At 45.1% G+C, this 17,592-nt stretch overlaps 1 protein-coding gene across 1 annotated transcript in view; it reads right to left on the minus strand.

Annotated features, from left to right (window-relative positions):
* The window catches only part of LOC145350708 (chitin synthase chs-2-like), a 206,058-nt gene that overhangs the window by 24,753 nt on the left and 163,713 nt on the right, over window positions 1–17,592 (minus strand). Inside the window, exons 18-21 of the mRNA XM_080199914.1 lie at window positions 15,432–15,521; window positions 6,407–6,580; window positions 3,740–3,920; window positions 369–470 (exon numbers count right to left, since the gene is read on the minus strand). Of these exons, the coding sequence (XP_080056040.1) occupies window positions 369–470; window positions 3,740–3,920; window positions 6,407–6,580; window positions 15,432–15,521 (547 nt within the window). The remainder of the gene's footprint in view (window positions 1–368; window positions 471–3,739; window positions 3,921–6,406; window positions 6,581–15,431; window positions 15,522–17,592) is intronic.

The raw sequence follows: 17,592 nt of genomic DNA on the forward strand, positions 1-17,592 counted from the left end.
AGAGTCTGGTTCCTGATTCCAGGAAGGTCTGATCCCAGTGGATTTGATCCTTAACTCAGGGAAAATTTGTTTGGCGGGCCTAGGCACAGATGGTAGAGGGGGTACATCCTGGGAGCAGGTAGGCAAGTAGTTGATTATCTCATATCTATTAAACCTGAAATGAGAAGGAGACAAGCTTGAGATATTTTACATTTTATCATCTCAGCTGACTCACACCCATCGCTAGTTTGGGATTTACAAATTCGCTCCTAACAGTTTAACACAGTGTGATTTCAGTTAAAATGCTAAGCACAGAGAGAAAAACGCACTATAAACCTCGATCGCACGTCTTCATTTTGAGGCTCAAGAAAGTGAATCTCAATCTTTACCTTTAAGGCATTTTCAGTGGACATTTCATCTTCGAATTTTCCTGATAAAGTAATGTACTTTCTGTTCAACTTCCAACCCAGTAGATAATACATGTACATGATCTGAAAAGAAGCATACAAGATATAAATAAAAAACACTAGCATACACAGAGCAAGCCAAATCATAGCATATTCCATTACATCTTGCTCTGAGACTCATGAAATAAATCATATGTTTCTGAAAAATGGGCTTAGATCGTAAATTTCTTTCACGTTTCTTGATTTGGAGGTGATTATTTTCTAGTTCTTGACCAAATTACTAACAATGTCCAGGAGAAAGAGATACTTCATTAATCTGCAGATCTATATCTCTGATATGTTCAGTGTCTCAGACCTTAGATCATAGAATTCCCACAGTGCAGAAGGAGGCCATTTGGCCCATCAAGTCTGCACCAACAACAATCCCACCCTGCCCGTAACCCCACATATTTACTCGCTAATCCGTCTAACTTACACATCCTGGGAAACTAAGGGGCAATTTAGCATGACCAATCAACCTAACCCATACAGACACAAGGAGAATGTGCCAACTCCATACAGACAGTGATTCAAGATGGGAATTGAACCCAGGTCCCTGATACTGTGAGCTGCAGTGCTAACTACTGTGCCACCCTTGAGAAGTTTCAAAGAGCCGTACTACTAATATGAACATTGACAGCCATAGGCAACTTTAACCAACCGCCTTTAGGGAACCATTTAAAGACCACTAAATCTATTATTGCAACTCACCACTCTACAATCTTGGATCAGGCACAAACAATCTCTTCTGCATGTAGCTTCCCTAAAGAACACAAACCTCTCAAATCATCAAACAACAGGCCCAGTAAATCTCCTGGAATTCAGATCCAATACAAATTGGACACTGTCTCTCAAAACTAACAGAAGGTTAAAGGGATAACTGACAAATGAATCAGAACTCTTTTTTCTGCAGCAAGTTGGAATGCATGGCTGAAAGATCGATGGATGTAGATTCAATACAGTAATTCCTCATTTTAAGTCGCCCCAACGTGAATCAATTTGCTATTAAAGTAGTATCTGTTTCGTTCTGTTTCCCTCATTTAAATCTCAATTTCAGGTATAAATGTTTTCTCACATCATCATGTTTGTTGCATCATTGCTCAGTGTGGATTCGCTCTCTTCATGCTACATTGGGCTCTGTCATGTCTATACAATATGAGTAGTGTGGTATTCAAAGCAACATTTGTTTTTTTAAAATACAGAGGCATCCAAAGCCAGGGTCTATTAAAGTTTTGCTGTGGGAGAGACTTTTAAATCACTTTTAAACATGAGTAAGAAATACCTAGTAAGTGTTAGTAATGCTAATTCTTTGATGCTGTAAAGAAAGAAAAGCTATCAGCCTAGCAGTGATATTTGAAATGTCTTGAGGCTGGTAAAGGAGTAGTCGATGTTGCTAGAGTTCTTAGCATACAGTGCAAGAGCCATGTCTTCACGAGTCAACATACCCAGCATCAAGGCTCTAAATCACTCAAAGCCACCTCTACCAAAATGCTTCCGGGGTTTCCTCATAGCATTCCTGAAGAGGTCAAACATCTCATCAATCCATCAATCCAGACCATTTGTACCTTAAATGGTCTAATCACTCATGATTATGAATTTGATTCAAATAGTACCAAAAACTGTATGGATCTTACATATTTTTATTTTTTAATTCTCAGTGAACCATGATATCTATGAAATACAATAGCTGAATGTACTTAAATGGAATTGTTTAGAAAAAGAAATTGTCAGTAGCATTATGTAGTAGGAGTCTTATTATTACCAGAGGGAACTTTCTTACTGGTAGCAACACACGCCCAAATGAAAAGTTTAGTATGCTTTTTCTTTACTTGCAAAATGACAACCACACCCTGAAATTCAAAACTCTCATTAAGTACACTACAAAATAATCATGGTATTGTACAGTGTTAAAGAGTAAGTCGTTTGTCGATATAATTGTAAACAATGAGAACTATAGATTCTCACCATTGTGTTCTTATTGGGTCAAGTTATGATGAAAAATGTATTTAAATTTTTTTTATGATAGTATTAACCATATTTCAGTGAAGAACTTCCCTCGACATAGTTCTCTGTTACATTAAAAAAATTATCATGAAATATGGAAAGTATTAGCTGTTTCAGGCTTTATTGCCAGTACACATAATGGGGGCAATTCTCCCAGCCTGCTGCACTGCTTCGACAGCGCAGTGGGTCAGGAAACATCAGCTGTGGCCATTTTGTGGGATTCCTGCTGGGCATCAGGGCCTCCGCACGTCTACCAGTCTTTTGGTGTTATTAGCTCTGTGTCAGAAATCAGAGCAGGGTTGACTATCATATGAAAATACCATTCAAATTGATATTTCCATGAGATTAGCCAATCCAGGACGAAAGAGAGGCCACTGAGCAACCCCCCACACTGGGGGTAAAGGGGTGCCTATTGGTCAGTGTCAGCCTGGCACCCTGGCACTTCCCAAGGGGAAATCTGATACAGCCCACTGGACACCTTGGCACTGTCCTCTAAGAACTGGGTAGTGCCAAGAAGGCAGGACCTGAGGAATGGGGCAACTGGGGGGTGGGGCCTATTGGGGCAATGAGGCTGGCCATCCGGGTTGGTTGATAGGGTTCAAGGCCAGCAAGGAGATCTAGCCTGGCCAAGGGGGTGGGGTGGGGCAGGGGGAGAACATAGGGGCTGGCCAGAGGAGGTCCAGGAGGCCTGCAATGGGGGTTTGCTAGACAGGCCAGTGATCTGAAGGCCAGCAATGTGGGAACACTGTACATGTGTCGATCTTGACACTGACAGATCGGCACATGGGCAGTGGCCCACTCAGGATTATGCTGCTGGTCTTTCGAGTGGGAATAGGTCCCGCCCCCTACTTTTCGAAGGAAATCACTCTACGATACTCTGTGATGCGCAGAGTGTCAGAGATTCTTTTTGGAAATCACGTTAAAAAACCGGTGGGGGTTAGTCCCATTTTCTGGCACATTAATAACTGCAATTTTTTGGGGGAGAATCCCAGCCAATATCACATTCTTTCCTAAATTTAAATTGAAGGTTCAATAATGTGAATGGGAGGGGAATGCAACATGAGGAGAACAAAGGACACAGTCTCAGAATAACTGTGAAATTCTACTTTAAAGTACCAGACAATGTATAGTGCACAAGAAGCAACACTTTTCTCCGTATACTAATACATGTGACAATAATGAATCAAATAATATATTCAGCATATGCAATAAGTGTTCATGCTTCATATTTAGTAGGAATGATTTCAGCTTCACATTTCTAATTGTATGGTTAACTTTAGTTATTTAGTATTTTCATTATTTTAACATACTTGAGACCATCTCTTCTTGTGCCGAATTTTCTGCTTGTCTTTCAAATGAATATATAGTGTACTGCCATACGGGAGAGTGTAGGTGATTCTTCCACCGTAAGGTGTCTCCATTATAGTTTGCTTTACCATTTGCTCATCTTCTTGTTCATCCTTCAAAGTCTGCTTCTCACTTGAAAAAGTTCTGAAAATAAAAGGTTTAACTCCAAAACATTAGCAGTAAGTTCTTGAAATTGGAACCTAAACTATTTTATTCCTCAGCACCATGACAGATACACGTTACAGACACCTGTGATGCTGCAATAGTCATACTGTTAAAACTTGCATATTCACACTAGCACCTTCTGAAATGTTCCCCCTGCCACCGATAGTACCACTCACCTAAACAAAAACAAACTTCAAAATTGTATTCGCAAAATTGTGATAAACAAACCAAAGGATAAATTACATGACACTAATTCCCGCTCTGTTAGCTTTTAAAAGGTGTAATTTTCAAGTAGATACTTGTGTAAGGTCAGACAAGAGTTGCAGCTTGCTCCTTACTTCTATCATGTCATAGTTGCTGGCTTGCTAATACTATCTATCAGAAAGTAGCGAATAATAAAGTTACTGGCTAATAGTTTTAATGTGCTCTATTTCCTGAACAAATCATTAATTTAAATTTGGATTAAATTATCTATTTTGTAATTCTGAACTATGTTACTTGATAATTGCAATATTTATTGACCGTGTTTATGAATTTCTGTACATTTATAGAATGAATATTTCACTTTAATTCAGCCATTTCACACCTAGAATCTTTTTTTCTTATTTCATGGGATGTGGGCATCACTGGCAAGACCAGCAATTGTTGCCCATTCATAATTGCCCCTGAGTGACTTGCTAGGCCATTTCAGAGTGAACTGCATTGTTGTGGGTCTGGAGTCACATGTAAGCCAGACCAAAAAGGGATGGTGGATTTCCTTTTAACCCTGATTCTAAAGAACATTAACTGAGGATAACTGTCATGGTCACTACTTGCTAAAAACTAGCTTTATTTTCCGGATTTATTAATTGAATTTAAATTCCATTACATGCCATTGTGGGATTTGAACCCACATCCCTAGAGCATCAGTTCAGGCCTTTAGATCATTAGTCCAGTGACATTGCCATGCACTATAATCTCCTGGTAAATCACAGCACCTGTATCCAGGAGGCTCAGAACCAGATGTGTGGATTGAGAATTTTGTGGATTTTGGGTCCAAAGCCTAGAATGCACTTATAATACATATAATAATCGTGAAAAATAACAAATAAAAGGGTTTTATTTATATTGCTACCCAGGGCACCAATTTTGAATGTAGCCAGTTTTTGGGTTCTTCCAGAATTTGGGATGCTGGGTAAGGGGTCCAGTACCTGTAGTTTTTGAGAAAGTTTTTCTCACTGAGAGATTTTAAGATTGTGTTATTTGTTTTAGAACAGTTAATGTTCATAGATGTAAAAAGACAAAGGCTACAAACATTGAAGGTGTGGACTAAAGCCAAAGAAGTCTAATATTGGAATTTCACAGTTCATTTTTCCATTTGAAATCAATACTAAGGCCCAATTGTCAGCAGGGTATCTTTCCATTTTTTTAATAACCCAAGGGAAGAAAGGATAAGTCACTAATGTTATTGACAGGCTTACTGAATGGAGAGGAGCTTAGAACCACTGGCCACTTCACTGAGGACAGTTAAACTTTGAATATTAATTTATTAGGCTGGGGTTGGAAACTAAAAATCAGGACAGCTTTTGCAGTTAAAAGCTGTTCAGAAACAAATGGATTCTAAAGACAGGTAGCTGGAATTCTCCAACAATTCACACCCTGTTGTCGCTGCAAGCTAGGGTGGAGAATTTGGCGTTCAGCCAGATCTTTAGCCACTGCAACTGGACCAGAGAATCCTGTTGGCATGAATGGTCAGAGAATTCCAGCCTGGTAAGTCAGCACACGGAAGCAATAGGTTCAAAGTTAATTTTTTCATATTTTTCAAAGAAAGAATTGAAACTGAGTCAAGTATGTGGAATTTGCTTTTGATTGTTTTTTCTGTATTTTACATAAAATTAAGCAGATTAATGACTCATAAAGTGTTTCAATCCATCTTCAGAAAGAGCAGAGAACTGTAAGTGCCAAAGATGCATTGTAGATAGATTAGAACGGTTTTGCTTCACTTCCAGCCTTGGGTGACTGTCTGTGCAGATTCTGCACATTCTCACTGTGTCTGTATGGGTTTCCTCCAGGTGCTCTGATTTCCTCCCACAGTCCAAAGATGTGCGGGTTAGGTTGATTGGTCATGCTAAATTTGCTCTCAGTATCGGGGAATTCGCAGAGTAAATACATGGAGTTATGGGGATAGAGCCTGGGTGCAATCGTTGTCAGTGCAGGCTCGATGGGCTGAATGGCCTCCTTCTGTGCTGTAGGGTTTCTATGATTCTATAATTAGATATTAGACAGTATGACACAAACACGATTATAAAACATTTGATCATGTATTTAGGGTCACTCGTGTATTTGTACCCAAATAATGTCTAAACGTGTCCTGATAATTATCACAAGATTCTATTTGGTTTCCCAGCTAATTTTCTTCTTGATATTATGATCAGTTTGATTCACAAGATCAGGAATCCATGATAGATATAAGGTAGTTCCAATACCTGTAAATATCCTCCATTATGCAAACAAGGCTCTTCACATATTCATTCACAACTCTTTCCTGTACAGCGTCCTCTGAACTGGTGACATGAAAAGCATCATCAAAATAAACATGTGTTTCAAAGTCAAAATTGTCTTTATGGGATTTTGAAGAAGTTGGGTTGTATTTGTCCAATCTGTAGAAAAAGAGAACATTGGCTGAATGAGCTTTGGATTTATCAAAGCAGATACAATATAATTGCAGTTATTGTTGGATCTCTTATGTCATAATCTGATGATTGAGGGTTACATCAAGCATTATCTGCATCAACATTTATTTACTATAACAAGGCTGAAAGGAAAGCTCAAGAGCTAGATTTCCAGTTTGTAGGTCATTCATTTAGACTTTTGTGCAGCATTCACTATGATGTTAACTGATTTGGTTTTCTGAGATTTGTCAGTGCTTTGTTGGGTCATCTTATGCGGTACCAGTAAGAGAAGGCCTTTCTTCAGGATATGAAAGAAGGTTAACTACAACAGAGTCCCCTGCTATATACCCCTTCTGCTTGCTAATCTGAGAATAGAATGGTAACAAAAGAGAAAGAGGCCTGTTGCATCCCTACTGGCCCTCTTTCAGAACAACTCAAGAACTGGCAAGCAGTGCTGCAAGGTCACTGGGGCAGCAAAGGTAAGTGTTTAACCCCATCCAGCATCTTCCCCCAAATCACTCCCAGATCCCCCATACCCAGCATCCTACATGCTTCCAGCCCCCAACCTCCAAGTACCTCCTTCCTCACCCCCGCCCCCTCAAAACTTTCACAGTGCTTGCCCTCTGAGGACCACCCCCGATACTCTGCAGCAGTCGTGCCATCATTCTTTTCGTGACTCCTTCTGTCCCCATGGGAACAGAATGCACATAATTGCCGGGAGAGGATGGAGATAGGGGGTGGTGAGCCTGACCTTCAAGTCCTCACGCCCTTTGAGGAGCGGGTGCCAGAGCTTTCGGAAGAGGAGGACATCCAGGCAATCAGCAACTGCGTGGTCAGACTGGAGTCACAAAGTCAGCACTGGTCAACCCTCCACTCAATTCAAGTCAATTACTAAGGGGCAGAGGTTTAAGTTGGGAGGGGCAAGGTTTGAAGGAGATGTACAAGGGAAGTTTTTTTAAAAAACAGAGGATGGTAGGTGCCTGCAACTCACTGCTGAAGGAGGTAGTGGAAGCAAATATGATAATGATTTTTAAGGGGTGTCTTGACGAACACATGAATGGGATGGGAATAGAGGGATCTGGTCCCCGGAAGGGGGTTTTAGTTCAGACAGGCAGCATGGTCAGTACAGGCTTGGAGGGCTGAAGGGTCTGTTCCTGTGTCGTACTTTTCTTTGTTCTATATACAATGGAGAAATATCAAGTAAGTTGCCTGCGTCCCAGATTCCTCTCCCTCTCTTGCACTTCACCTTGTGTCCTATGTTGCAGGAAGTAGGACTCTGACACACCTGGAACATCTGGCATCGCAGCCCCACTGCTGTCCTGCCCGTCAAGACCCTGACACCTCGGATGACTCCTCGGAGGGAATGGATGAAGGGACATCCGAGGGCAACACCTAATAAATATCAACTTCAATCTCATAAATCATCTTCACAGGGTCTCTCATATTGGTGGGTCACGTTAGTGGTGAAGCATCTGGCTCACTCTCTGATGAGTACAACTCATCTGCTAATATACATCATGTGGAGGAGGGAACATTCGAGGTCTCAGGCATGCGGGGGCCTGCTGGAGGCAAAGACTCAGCTGGCCCCAGGCTACATGCTGGGCCTCCGTGACACCTCTCCCCCAGCTGCTGGAGATGCAGCAACAGAGACAGGGAGTGCAGGAGGGGCTGACAGCAACCCTGGACTGACTGCAAGGCTGTTGACAGGAGACCCAAATCTTTCATTTAGACAAGATATTGCGTGCTTCCCAGACCAATACTGCAAGGATGGTATCTGCAGTGGAAAGCCTGGGACAAGAAATCATCATGATAATGGCAGGGTCAAGCGATGGCTGAGTCACAGCAGGCCACAGTAGAGTCCCAGTGGGCCATGGCTGAGGGTCTCAGCAGGCTTCTCGAGGTTCGGCAGCCCATGGCTAAGAGGCTCGAGAGCTTGCAGGAGACCCAGCAGGACAGCACAGAGACACAGCAGGCTATGGCAGCAGCCCCTGAGAACGTGGCCCACTCACAGAGGGTCATGGCTGAGAGGCTGCAGAGTGCGGCCCAGTCTCAGAGGATACTTGCTGCTGCCATTGACAGGTGACTCTGACTCAGGCAGCCATTGCAGAGAACTTGACCACCATGGCAAGAACACAGATGGTCCCCCAGGACTGGCTGGGCCAGGTGATGGTGGAGCTTTTGGAGCTCACTGCAGAAGAACTGCCATCTCATGGAGTGACCCAGGGGCCCACAGGAACCCCGAGAGAGAAGGGAGGGTTCGGGCCCATGCTGGGGCCTTCCAGCCAGGAAACTGTGGCTATGGCTACACCTTCTGATTGCCCCTTCCTGACATTGAGGCATCTCAGGGGCAGCAGGATGAAGAGGGTGTCATGGACACGTCCCAGACACCTGAAAGCTGGTCAGAACCCTCAAGGTCCAGGCCCTCCAAAGGACGCCTGCCAAGAATATCACAGCTCACTGGGCATGGTAGGCAGCTACCCCCCTCCACCTCCGATGTACATTCTAGGGAGACCCCAGTATGTAGTGGTATGCCATGTAAGGTTAAGAAGTTGTAGCAGCACAAAGATGGCATGGGTGAAGGGCAGCACTAGGTAAATGGAGTCCTTATACACTTTAACATTTCCTGTTCACACGTTTTTATATCAGCACTCATCAATAAGGCACATTTACTGTCACCAATAAATGTTTTCTCACCACCTGCCTGTGACTAATTCATCTCAGGTTTGCCTCTAACAGGAACTTTGTAACCCTGACAGTCACCAGAGGGACCCTTTATGTTGATGTCAGTGCTGGAGGCCCCTCAAAGCTGTGTCACGAAGAAAATGAAGGTGCACAAATAAATCACTGGTTGCAGTGGGTGGCATGCATTGGCAGCAAGTTAAAAAATCTGGCATGAGATTCCATTCCCTACCCTCCCTCCTGTCCCGGGGCCCTGTATGAGGGTTCACTGATCCCCTACCCACTACACAGATATGGCCCCAGGTGCTAACGTGCACACAGAGCTCAGGAGACAAACGGGTTTGCACCAGGGCATTGTCATAATCACCCTCCTGCCTGCCAAAGAAACTCGCTAACACAGCCTTCCCAGGCCCACCACTCTGGCGTGACAATGTTGCAGGAGATTGTAGGGCTTTGATGGGGATGGGGGGGGGGGGGGGTGGGAGGTGTGGAACGGAACCCACGTGCAGCAACACAGGCCCTAATGAGTAAAGTGCTTGGCAGTCAGGGCCTTCCTCACCACCCTCGCATACCTGATCCTTGCTGCCAGCCCTCCAACAGCTGGGTGGGGTTACTCAGCGTTGTCCTCCTTCTCTTCCTCCCCCTCCTGCTACTGGGCTGCCTCCTCCCCAGCAGCACCCAGCTGCTCGGCCTCCACGTTCTGCGCCATCAGATGGTCTCCTCACTGCCGCACCAGGTTGCGAAAACCACTACAATGCGGGAAGAAATCAGGGGGCTATTTTGTAGGAGCGGTCCAGGCACCCGAACTGCATCTTGAGTAGCCCTGTGCACCTCTCCGCTAGTGAACGAGTGGCAATGTGGGCCTCACTGTATCCGGTCTCCACATCGGTCTCAGGCCTCCGCACAGGCGTCGTTAGTCAAGTCCGAAGTGGGTACCCTAATTCCCCACGAGCCATCCCTGCACCCAGGGGTCCTCCTCAAAGACCTCTGGGATACCTGTGCTTGTCAAGATGAAGTTGTCATGCACGCTGCCGGGGATATCTGGCGCGGACGTGAATGATATTCATCTTATGGTCACACATCAATTGCACATTTAGGGAATGGAAGCCTTTTCTATTCATGAATCATTGTGGATTCTGAATCAAGGCCTTGAAGGTGACATTTGGCATCCCCACAATGGCCATGAATTCTGCAGCCCTGGCTTCCTGTTGGTCCTGGTCCAGGTCAAATTTAACATGCTGGCCAGCCCGGCATACAGGACATCCGTGATCTCCTTCACACAGTTGTGGACGGCTGACTGCGAAATGCCACATAGATCTCCATTAGAGTCTGGAAGGACCCCGTGGCATAAAAGTTTAAAGCGGCCGTCAATTTCACAGCCATCAAGAGTGGGTGCCACCCCGTGCCCCGAGGTGCCAGATCCTGCAACAAATGGCACAAGTGTGGCACTGTCTCCTTTCAGAGCTGGGGCCGTCAGCGGCACGCAGTGTCCCCAGGTTGTTTGAAGGACACCCGTTTGTGGAACTGCCGGGATCTCTGTACCTTCCTTCTCCTGCACCTTTGGGTGAAGGACAGCCACATCCTGCCTCTGGTGGCTGTCTCGCTTTACTCCTGTGAGTGGTAAGGCCTGGGCCTCCTCTGCCTGCAATTCACCATCTTGTGCCTCCTCCTCAGCTCCATCAGCAACCAAAAAAACAGCAAGCTCAATCGGTTGCATCTCAAAAGCCATCTCATCAATCTGAATAGGGGAAAAGGAGTGGATTTTGGAGAAGGGCAGACAGGTGGAGAGGTTAAGGGACTCTGCTTGCCCCTAGCAACTCATATTATCAATACTGCCCATCCCCTTGCCCACGCCCACCCAGCAACATAGCCCTCCCCCCCATCTTCCCCCCAGTAACACACACCCGGATTCCATGCAGCAGTGACCACAGACAGTGCTGTTTGAAAAGTCCTGAGGCCGCGGCACTGCCACACAGGATCTGTTCAGATGAGAAGGATCGCAACAGACATCCCCAGACGCTGAAAGATGCCCTCGTAAGAACAAGATATGATGCTCAACTCATCCACCAACCGTTCCAACGCGCCACAGCGAAAAACCGCACCAACGTCCTCGGAAGACAAACATGGGACCGGCGGACAGAGTACCCTTCATCGTCCAGTACTTCCCCGGAGTGGAGAAGCTACGACATCTTCTCCGGAGTCTTCAACATGTCATCAATGAAGCCGAACATCTCGCCAGGGCCATCCCCACACCCCCACTTCTTGCCTTCAAACAACCTCGCAACCTCAAACAGACCACTGTCCCCAGCAAACTACCCAGCCTTCAGGAGAACAGTGACCACAACACCACACAACCCTGCCACAGCAACCTCTGCAAGGCGTGATGGATCATTAACACGGATGCCATCATCTCACATGAGAACACCATCCACCAGGTACATGGTACATACACTTGCAACTCGGCCAACATTGTCTACCTGATACGCTGCAGGAAAGGATGTCCCGAGGCATGGTACATTGGGGAGACCATGCAGAGGCTACAACAACCGATGAATTAACACCGCTCGACCATCACCAGGCAAGACTGTTCTCTTCGTGTTGGGGCATTCAACCTCTGATCTTCGGGTAAGTGTTTTCCAAGGCGGCCTTCACGACACACGACAATGCAGAGTCACGGAAAAGAGACTAATAGCAAAGTTCCGCACATATGAGGATGCCATCAACTGGGATCTTGGGTTTGATTGCCCCCCCCACTTCACTCCAGCAGTGTCAGGCCACAAGCTCGCCATGTGGGGAGCTACTGTAAATCTCACTGGAGTGAAACATTCCTGGCAGGGGGAGATGCTAGTGGGCTCGGAGATTTCAATCCCAGGCCCGCTAATGACATTTAAATTATATTAATATTATGGAATGCATAATTTATTCAGCTCTGTGCCAATCTCCAGCATGAAACTGATGGCATCAGATATTTGGACTGAATGGGCGCCCAGCAGACAGCCCGCAAAACACCCCTCTCCCCCCGCTCGAGTCTCCTGGCCCACTGCGCTAAGAAAGCAATGCCAGGGATGGGAGACTGGCTCCCAGTGAACCCATGTCCTACCTCAGTGATACTGTCATGCCAATCCACAATACATCATGTGAACAAGCAGAGAAAAACAAAGACCGGTAATTTACACTTGAAAGCACAATTGCCAACGTAGCTTCAGACTGGAAGGAGGTACAAGGAAATTGTTGGAAAGCAGACAATGCAAACTGACACTCTACAAAATGAAAACTTTCAACCACAAGTCTGTCTACTTTAGGATAATAATGGAAAAAGATGAGTGCTGTCCAAAGGGGAGGGTGCTAAACTGGAGGAAGGCAATCTATAGCCGGATTAGGCATGAGTTGATGGATACTGATTGGGAAGGTTGTTTGGGGGTAAGTCCACGGTCGGCAAGTGGGAGGCTTTCAAGGGAAAACTGAAAAGCTTACAGGAAAGACATGTGCAGGTTAAGAGGAAGGATGGGAAAGGTAGGATTGGAGAGCTGCGGATTATTAGAGATATAGAGGACTTGGTCAGGAAGAAGAGAGAGGCATATGTCAGGTCTAAGCAACTGGGAACAGAGAGAGCACTGGAGGAATATATAGAGTGTAAGAGGGAGCTCAAAAGGGGAGTTAGAAGGGCGAAAAGGGGGCATGAGATGGCTTTGGCAGATAGGATTAAGGAAAATCCAAAGGCTTTTTACTCTTATATTAGGAACAAAAGGGTGGTTAGAAGGAAAATAGGTCCTCTTTAGGGACAGAGGAGGAGAACTGTGCTTAGAGTCTGAGGGAATGGGGGAGATCCTGAATGAATACTTCGCATCGGTATTCACGAAGGAGAGGGGCTTGGTGTCTTGTACTGTCTTGGAGGGAGCTGTAGACCAGTTGAAAGAAATATCCATTACGAGGGAGGAAGTGTTTGGGTTTTTAGACAGCATAAAAACTGATAAAGCTCCGGGGCCTGATGGAGTTATCCCAAGCTGCTTAGGGAGGTGAGAGATGAAATTGCTGGGCCTCTGACGCAAACCTTTGTCTCTTCTTTGGGCACAGGTGAGGTCCCAGAGGACTGGAGGATAGCTAATGTGGTACCGCTGTTTAAAAAGGGTAGGAGGGATAACCCTGGTAATTATAGGCCAGTGAGTTTGACATCAGTGGTAGGAAAGTTGTTGGAAAAAATTCTTAGGGATAGGATGTATACTCATTTGGAGCGTTGCGATCTGATTAGGGATACGCAGCAAGGCTTTGTTCAGGGGAGGTCTTGCCTTATGAATCTGGTAGAATTTTTTGAGGAGGTGACAAAAACGGTTGACGAAGGACGAGCCGTTGATGTCATCTATACGGATTTCAGTAAGCCGCTTGACAAAGTCCCTCACGGTAGGCTGGTAGAAAAGGTTAAGGCTCATGGGATATAGGGACAGGTATCTAGATGGATTGAAAACTGGCTAGGCAACAGGAGACAGAGAGTAGTAGTGGAAGGGTCCTTTTCTAGCTGGAGGTCTGTCACCAGTGGTGTGCCACAGGGCTCAGTACTGGGACCTCTTCTATTCGTAATATATATAAATGACTTGGAAGACAGCGTACGTGGTGTGATCAGCAAGTTTGCAGATGACACAAAGATGGCAGGATTGGTGGACAGTGAGGAGGACTGTCAGGTGACACAGCAGGATATAGATAGGTTGGTATATTGGGCAGATAAATGGCAGATGGAATTTAACCCTGATAAATGCGAGGTGATGCATTTTGGAAGGAATAATGTAGAGGGGAGTTACATGATAAAGGGTAGGCCTATTAAGAGTATAGAAATGCAGAGGGACCTGGGAGTGCAAGTGCACAAGTCTCTGAAGGTGGCAACACAGGTGGAGAAGGTTGTGAAGAAAGCTTATGGTATGCTAGCCTTTATAGGAAGGGGTATAGAGTACAAGAGCTGGCGTCTAATGCTACAGTTGTACAGAACATTGGTTAAACCGCATTTGGAGTACAGCGTCCAGTTCTGGTCACCTTACTACCAGAAGGATGTGGAGACCCTGGAGACAGTGCAGAGGAGGTTTACTAGGATGCTGCCTGGTATGGAAGGACTGGGTTATGAGGAAAGATTGTGTAAATTGGGGCTGTTTTCCTTAGAAAGACAGAGGTTGAGGGGGGGATCTAATAGAGGTGTCTAAGATAATGAAGGGTATAGATAGAGTAAACAGTGGCAGGCTTTTTCCTAGATTGGAGACAAATATCACGAGGAGCCATGGGCTTAAGGTGAGGGGGGAGAGGTATAATTTGGATGCTAGAGGGAGGTTTTTCACACAGAGGGTTGTGGGGGTATGGAATGCACTGCCAAGTCAGGTGGTGGAGGCAGGCACGCTGGACTTGTTTAAGGTTTACTTAGATAGACACATGAGCGAAGTAGGGATGGAGGGTTATAGGAGACTGTTTTAAATAAGGGTCAGAGCCTCGGGACGTTCCTGGAAATCAACTGTTACATGTGTTGATGTTTTTCTCTTTTACTCCGCAGGTGCGTCGGTCCACCTTGTTGTCTAACGAGGGGCATACACACGGTGGGTCGTGCGTAGGCTGCTCTTGGATGCTTCGAGAGTGGCCTAGTACTTCGCGTCATTTGTGTGTGCTTAAAACTGGACCAGCAGATGGGCACCACAACAACTCAGTAACTATCACTGCTAGCTGTGCAGATACATGGATTTGGGCCAGTGTCTGTGGGAGTTTGCACATTCTCCCTGTGGTTGCGTGGGTTTCCTCCGGGTGCTCCAGTTTCCTCCCATACCCCAAAGATGTGCTCTTAGGTTGATTGGTGTAACAAATTGTCCCTAAATTATTCTCCCCTTAATCCGGTTTCCAATGGGGGTACCATAAGCATAGACATGGGTCAAGGGTGGAGGAGGAAAAACACATTGTTAAGATGGCGGCGCGGGCTCGTTGGGCCGAAGGGTCTGTTTCCCGTGCTGGGTTGTTCTTTGTTCTTTGTTCTTTGTACATAGGCAACTTCAACATTGACAATTAAATGTTATTATTCCATTGTTGTACAGACTGTGCAATGTCATAACAGTAATTTGTGGTTGTACAACTTGAAGGGAAACTCCCATATTGGATTTAATGTCAGTGCCAACATAAACTGGTTCCTTGAATTTACCTGAATATCGATGTAAGGATCTTTGCCATTTCATCCACTGTTTCATGCCACATTGTGGCGCACAAATATATCATCACACGGTCCGACTTCCTATTCAAAAAATGTTTTCATTTGTTACTAATATCAAATCCTTTTAAATAATGTACAATACTGGGAATTCATAGTAACTGTTACTAATTGTAATTGTGTGTTAAATATAAAGAATATTATTTAAATCTCAACGACTTGGGAGACATTTTAGACAAATTCCCTAAACTTTGCCCAGGGAATGCCTGCTCTGCAGTTGCAAAGTTCAGGAAAATAGATGGCAGAGGCATCAGTTCCTCCCTTGTCCTCTGTGCCATTTTACCAAGATTTCTGGGGTTTTCCATTAGCTGGAACTATGTCTGCAGGAGGCAGAGACTTCTCATTCAGATGATTAAAGCTGGCATTTAAGTCAGAAAGGTGTGGCAGCAAACCAAAGAAGACCCCATATTTGTTTTCAAATACTTCCCACATCTTTAGACTATCAGGGTTGTCAACTCTGGTTGAAGGTAGCTTGAAGGGTACACCACATGACTTCCTATCTCCACCCACCTTGCTTCTACTCTCCCTCCATTGGCCTGTTGATCTTCATGTCATTCTGCCTTTCCACACCAATTGGAATGTGAAAAGAACCCCATGACTTAATTGGATGAATCTTGACAGTTAATCAGTTTTTTTTAGCATCAACAACATTTTCAAAAAAACATTCAAATAAAACCATTTGTTCTGCCCTTGTGATTTTCCTCCTGAATTTGTTGCAGAGGTTTTCTGAGGATCAAGCTTTAATATCTGGAGAGGTCAGGGCAGTTCTGGGCTAACGGCATCCCTATTTGCTATCAGGGCCTTTTGGCTGCTGCTGTCTGACAGTAACCAGAAACTCCACTGCCAGGCCCATTGCCACAGACCTCTGTACCTACCGACTTTTCTCCCAGTTGACCAACCCTTATGAAATAAAATAAGGGGCATTTCAACCGTGATATCATGAGTGAGGATGTGGAGATGCCGGTGTTGGACTGGGGTAAACACAATAAGAAGCCTCACAACACCAGGTTAAAGTCCAACAGGTTTATTTGGTAGTAAATGCCACTAACTTTCGGGGCTCTGCCCCTTCGTCAGGTGAGTGGAGAGTTCTGATCACAAACAGGGCACATAAAGACACACACTCAGTTTACAGAATACTGATTAGAATGTGAGTCTTTGCAGCTAATCAAGTCTTAAAGGTGCAGATAATGTGAGTGGAGATAGCATTAAGCATAGGTTAAAGAGATTGTCTCCAGACAGAACAGTTAGTGAGATTTTGTAAGTCATGGGGGTTAAAGATAATGCGACATGAACCCAAGATCCTGGTTGAGCCATCCTCATGTGTGCGGAACTTGGCTATCAGCCTCTGCTCAGCTCTGCGCTGTCGTATGTTGTGAAGAACGTTTACCCGAAGATCAGAGGCCGAATGCCCATGACCACTGAAGTGTTCACCAACAGGAAGAGAACAGTCTTGCCTGGCGATTGTTGAGTGGTGTTCATTCAACCGTTGTTGTACGACAGAGACTGATAACCAAGTTCTGCACACATGAGGATGGCCTGAACCGGGATCTTGGGTTCATGTCACACTATTTGTAACCCTCATGACTTGCCTGGGCTTGCCATATCTCATGAGCTGTTCTGTCTGGAGACAATCTCTTTAACCTATGCTTAATGCTATCTCCACTCACATTGTCTGCACTTTTAAGACTTGATTAGCTGTAACAACTCGCATTCTATTAATATTCTGTAAACTGAGTGTGTGTCTTTATATGCCCTGTTTGTGATCAGAATTCCCCACTCATCTGACGAAGGGGCAGAACCCCGAAAGCTAGTGAGTGGCGTTTGCTACTAAATAAACCTGTTGGACTTTAACCTGGTGTTGTGAGACTTCATATCATGAGTGAGGGCAGTGGGGGGGGTGGGGTAGATTGTTGTCGCTGACCAATTGAGCAGGGAATGGGGGTTACTAGTGAACCTAAGAGTGGGGTGAGGGGGCAGGTAATGGAAGAGCTGAATGTTGGGGTTCGGATAACCATACAGTGGTGGGGGGGTTGCCTTAAAGCAACCAAAATTTACAACTTTTGTGAAATCATAGCATTTTAAAAGTAAGAAACTG

Source organism: Carcharhinus amblyrhynchos, chromosome 12 (genome assembly GCF_965287045.1).
Source record: "Carcharhinus amblyrhynchos chromosome 12, sCarAmb.v2.hapA, whole genome shotgun sequence".
NCBI classification, from domain to species: domain Eukaryota; kingdom Metazoa; phylum Chordata; class Chondrichthyes; order Carcharhiniformes; family Carcharhinidae; genus Carcharhinus; species Carcharhinus amblyrhynchos.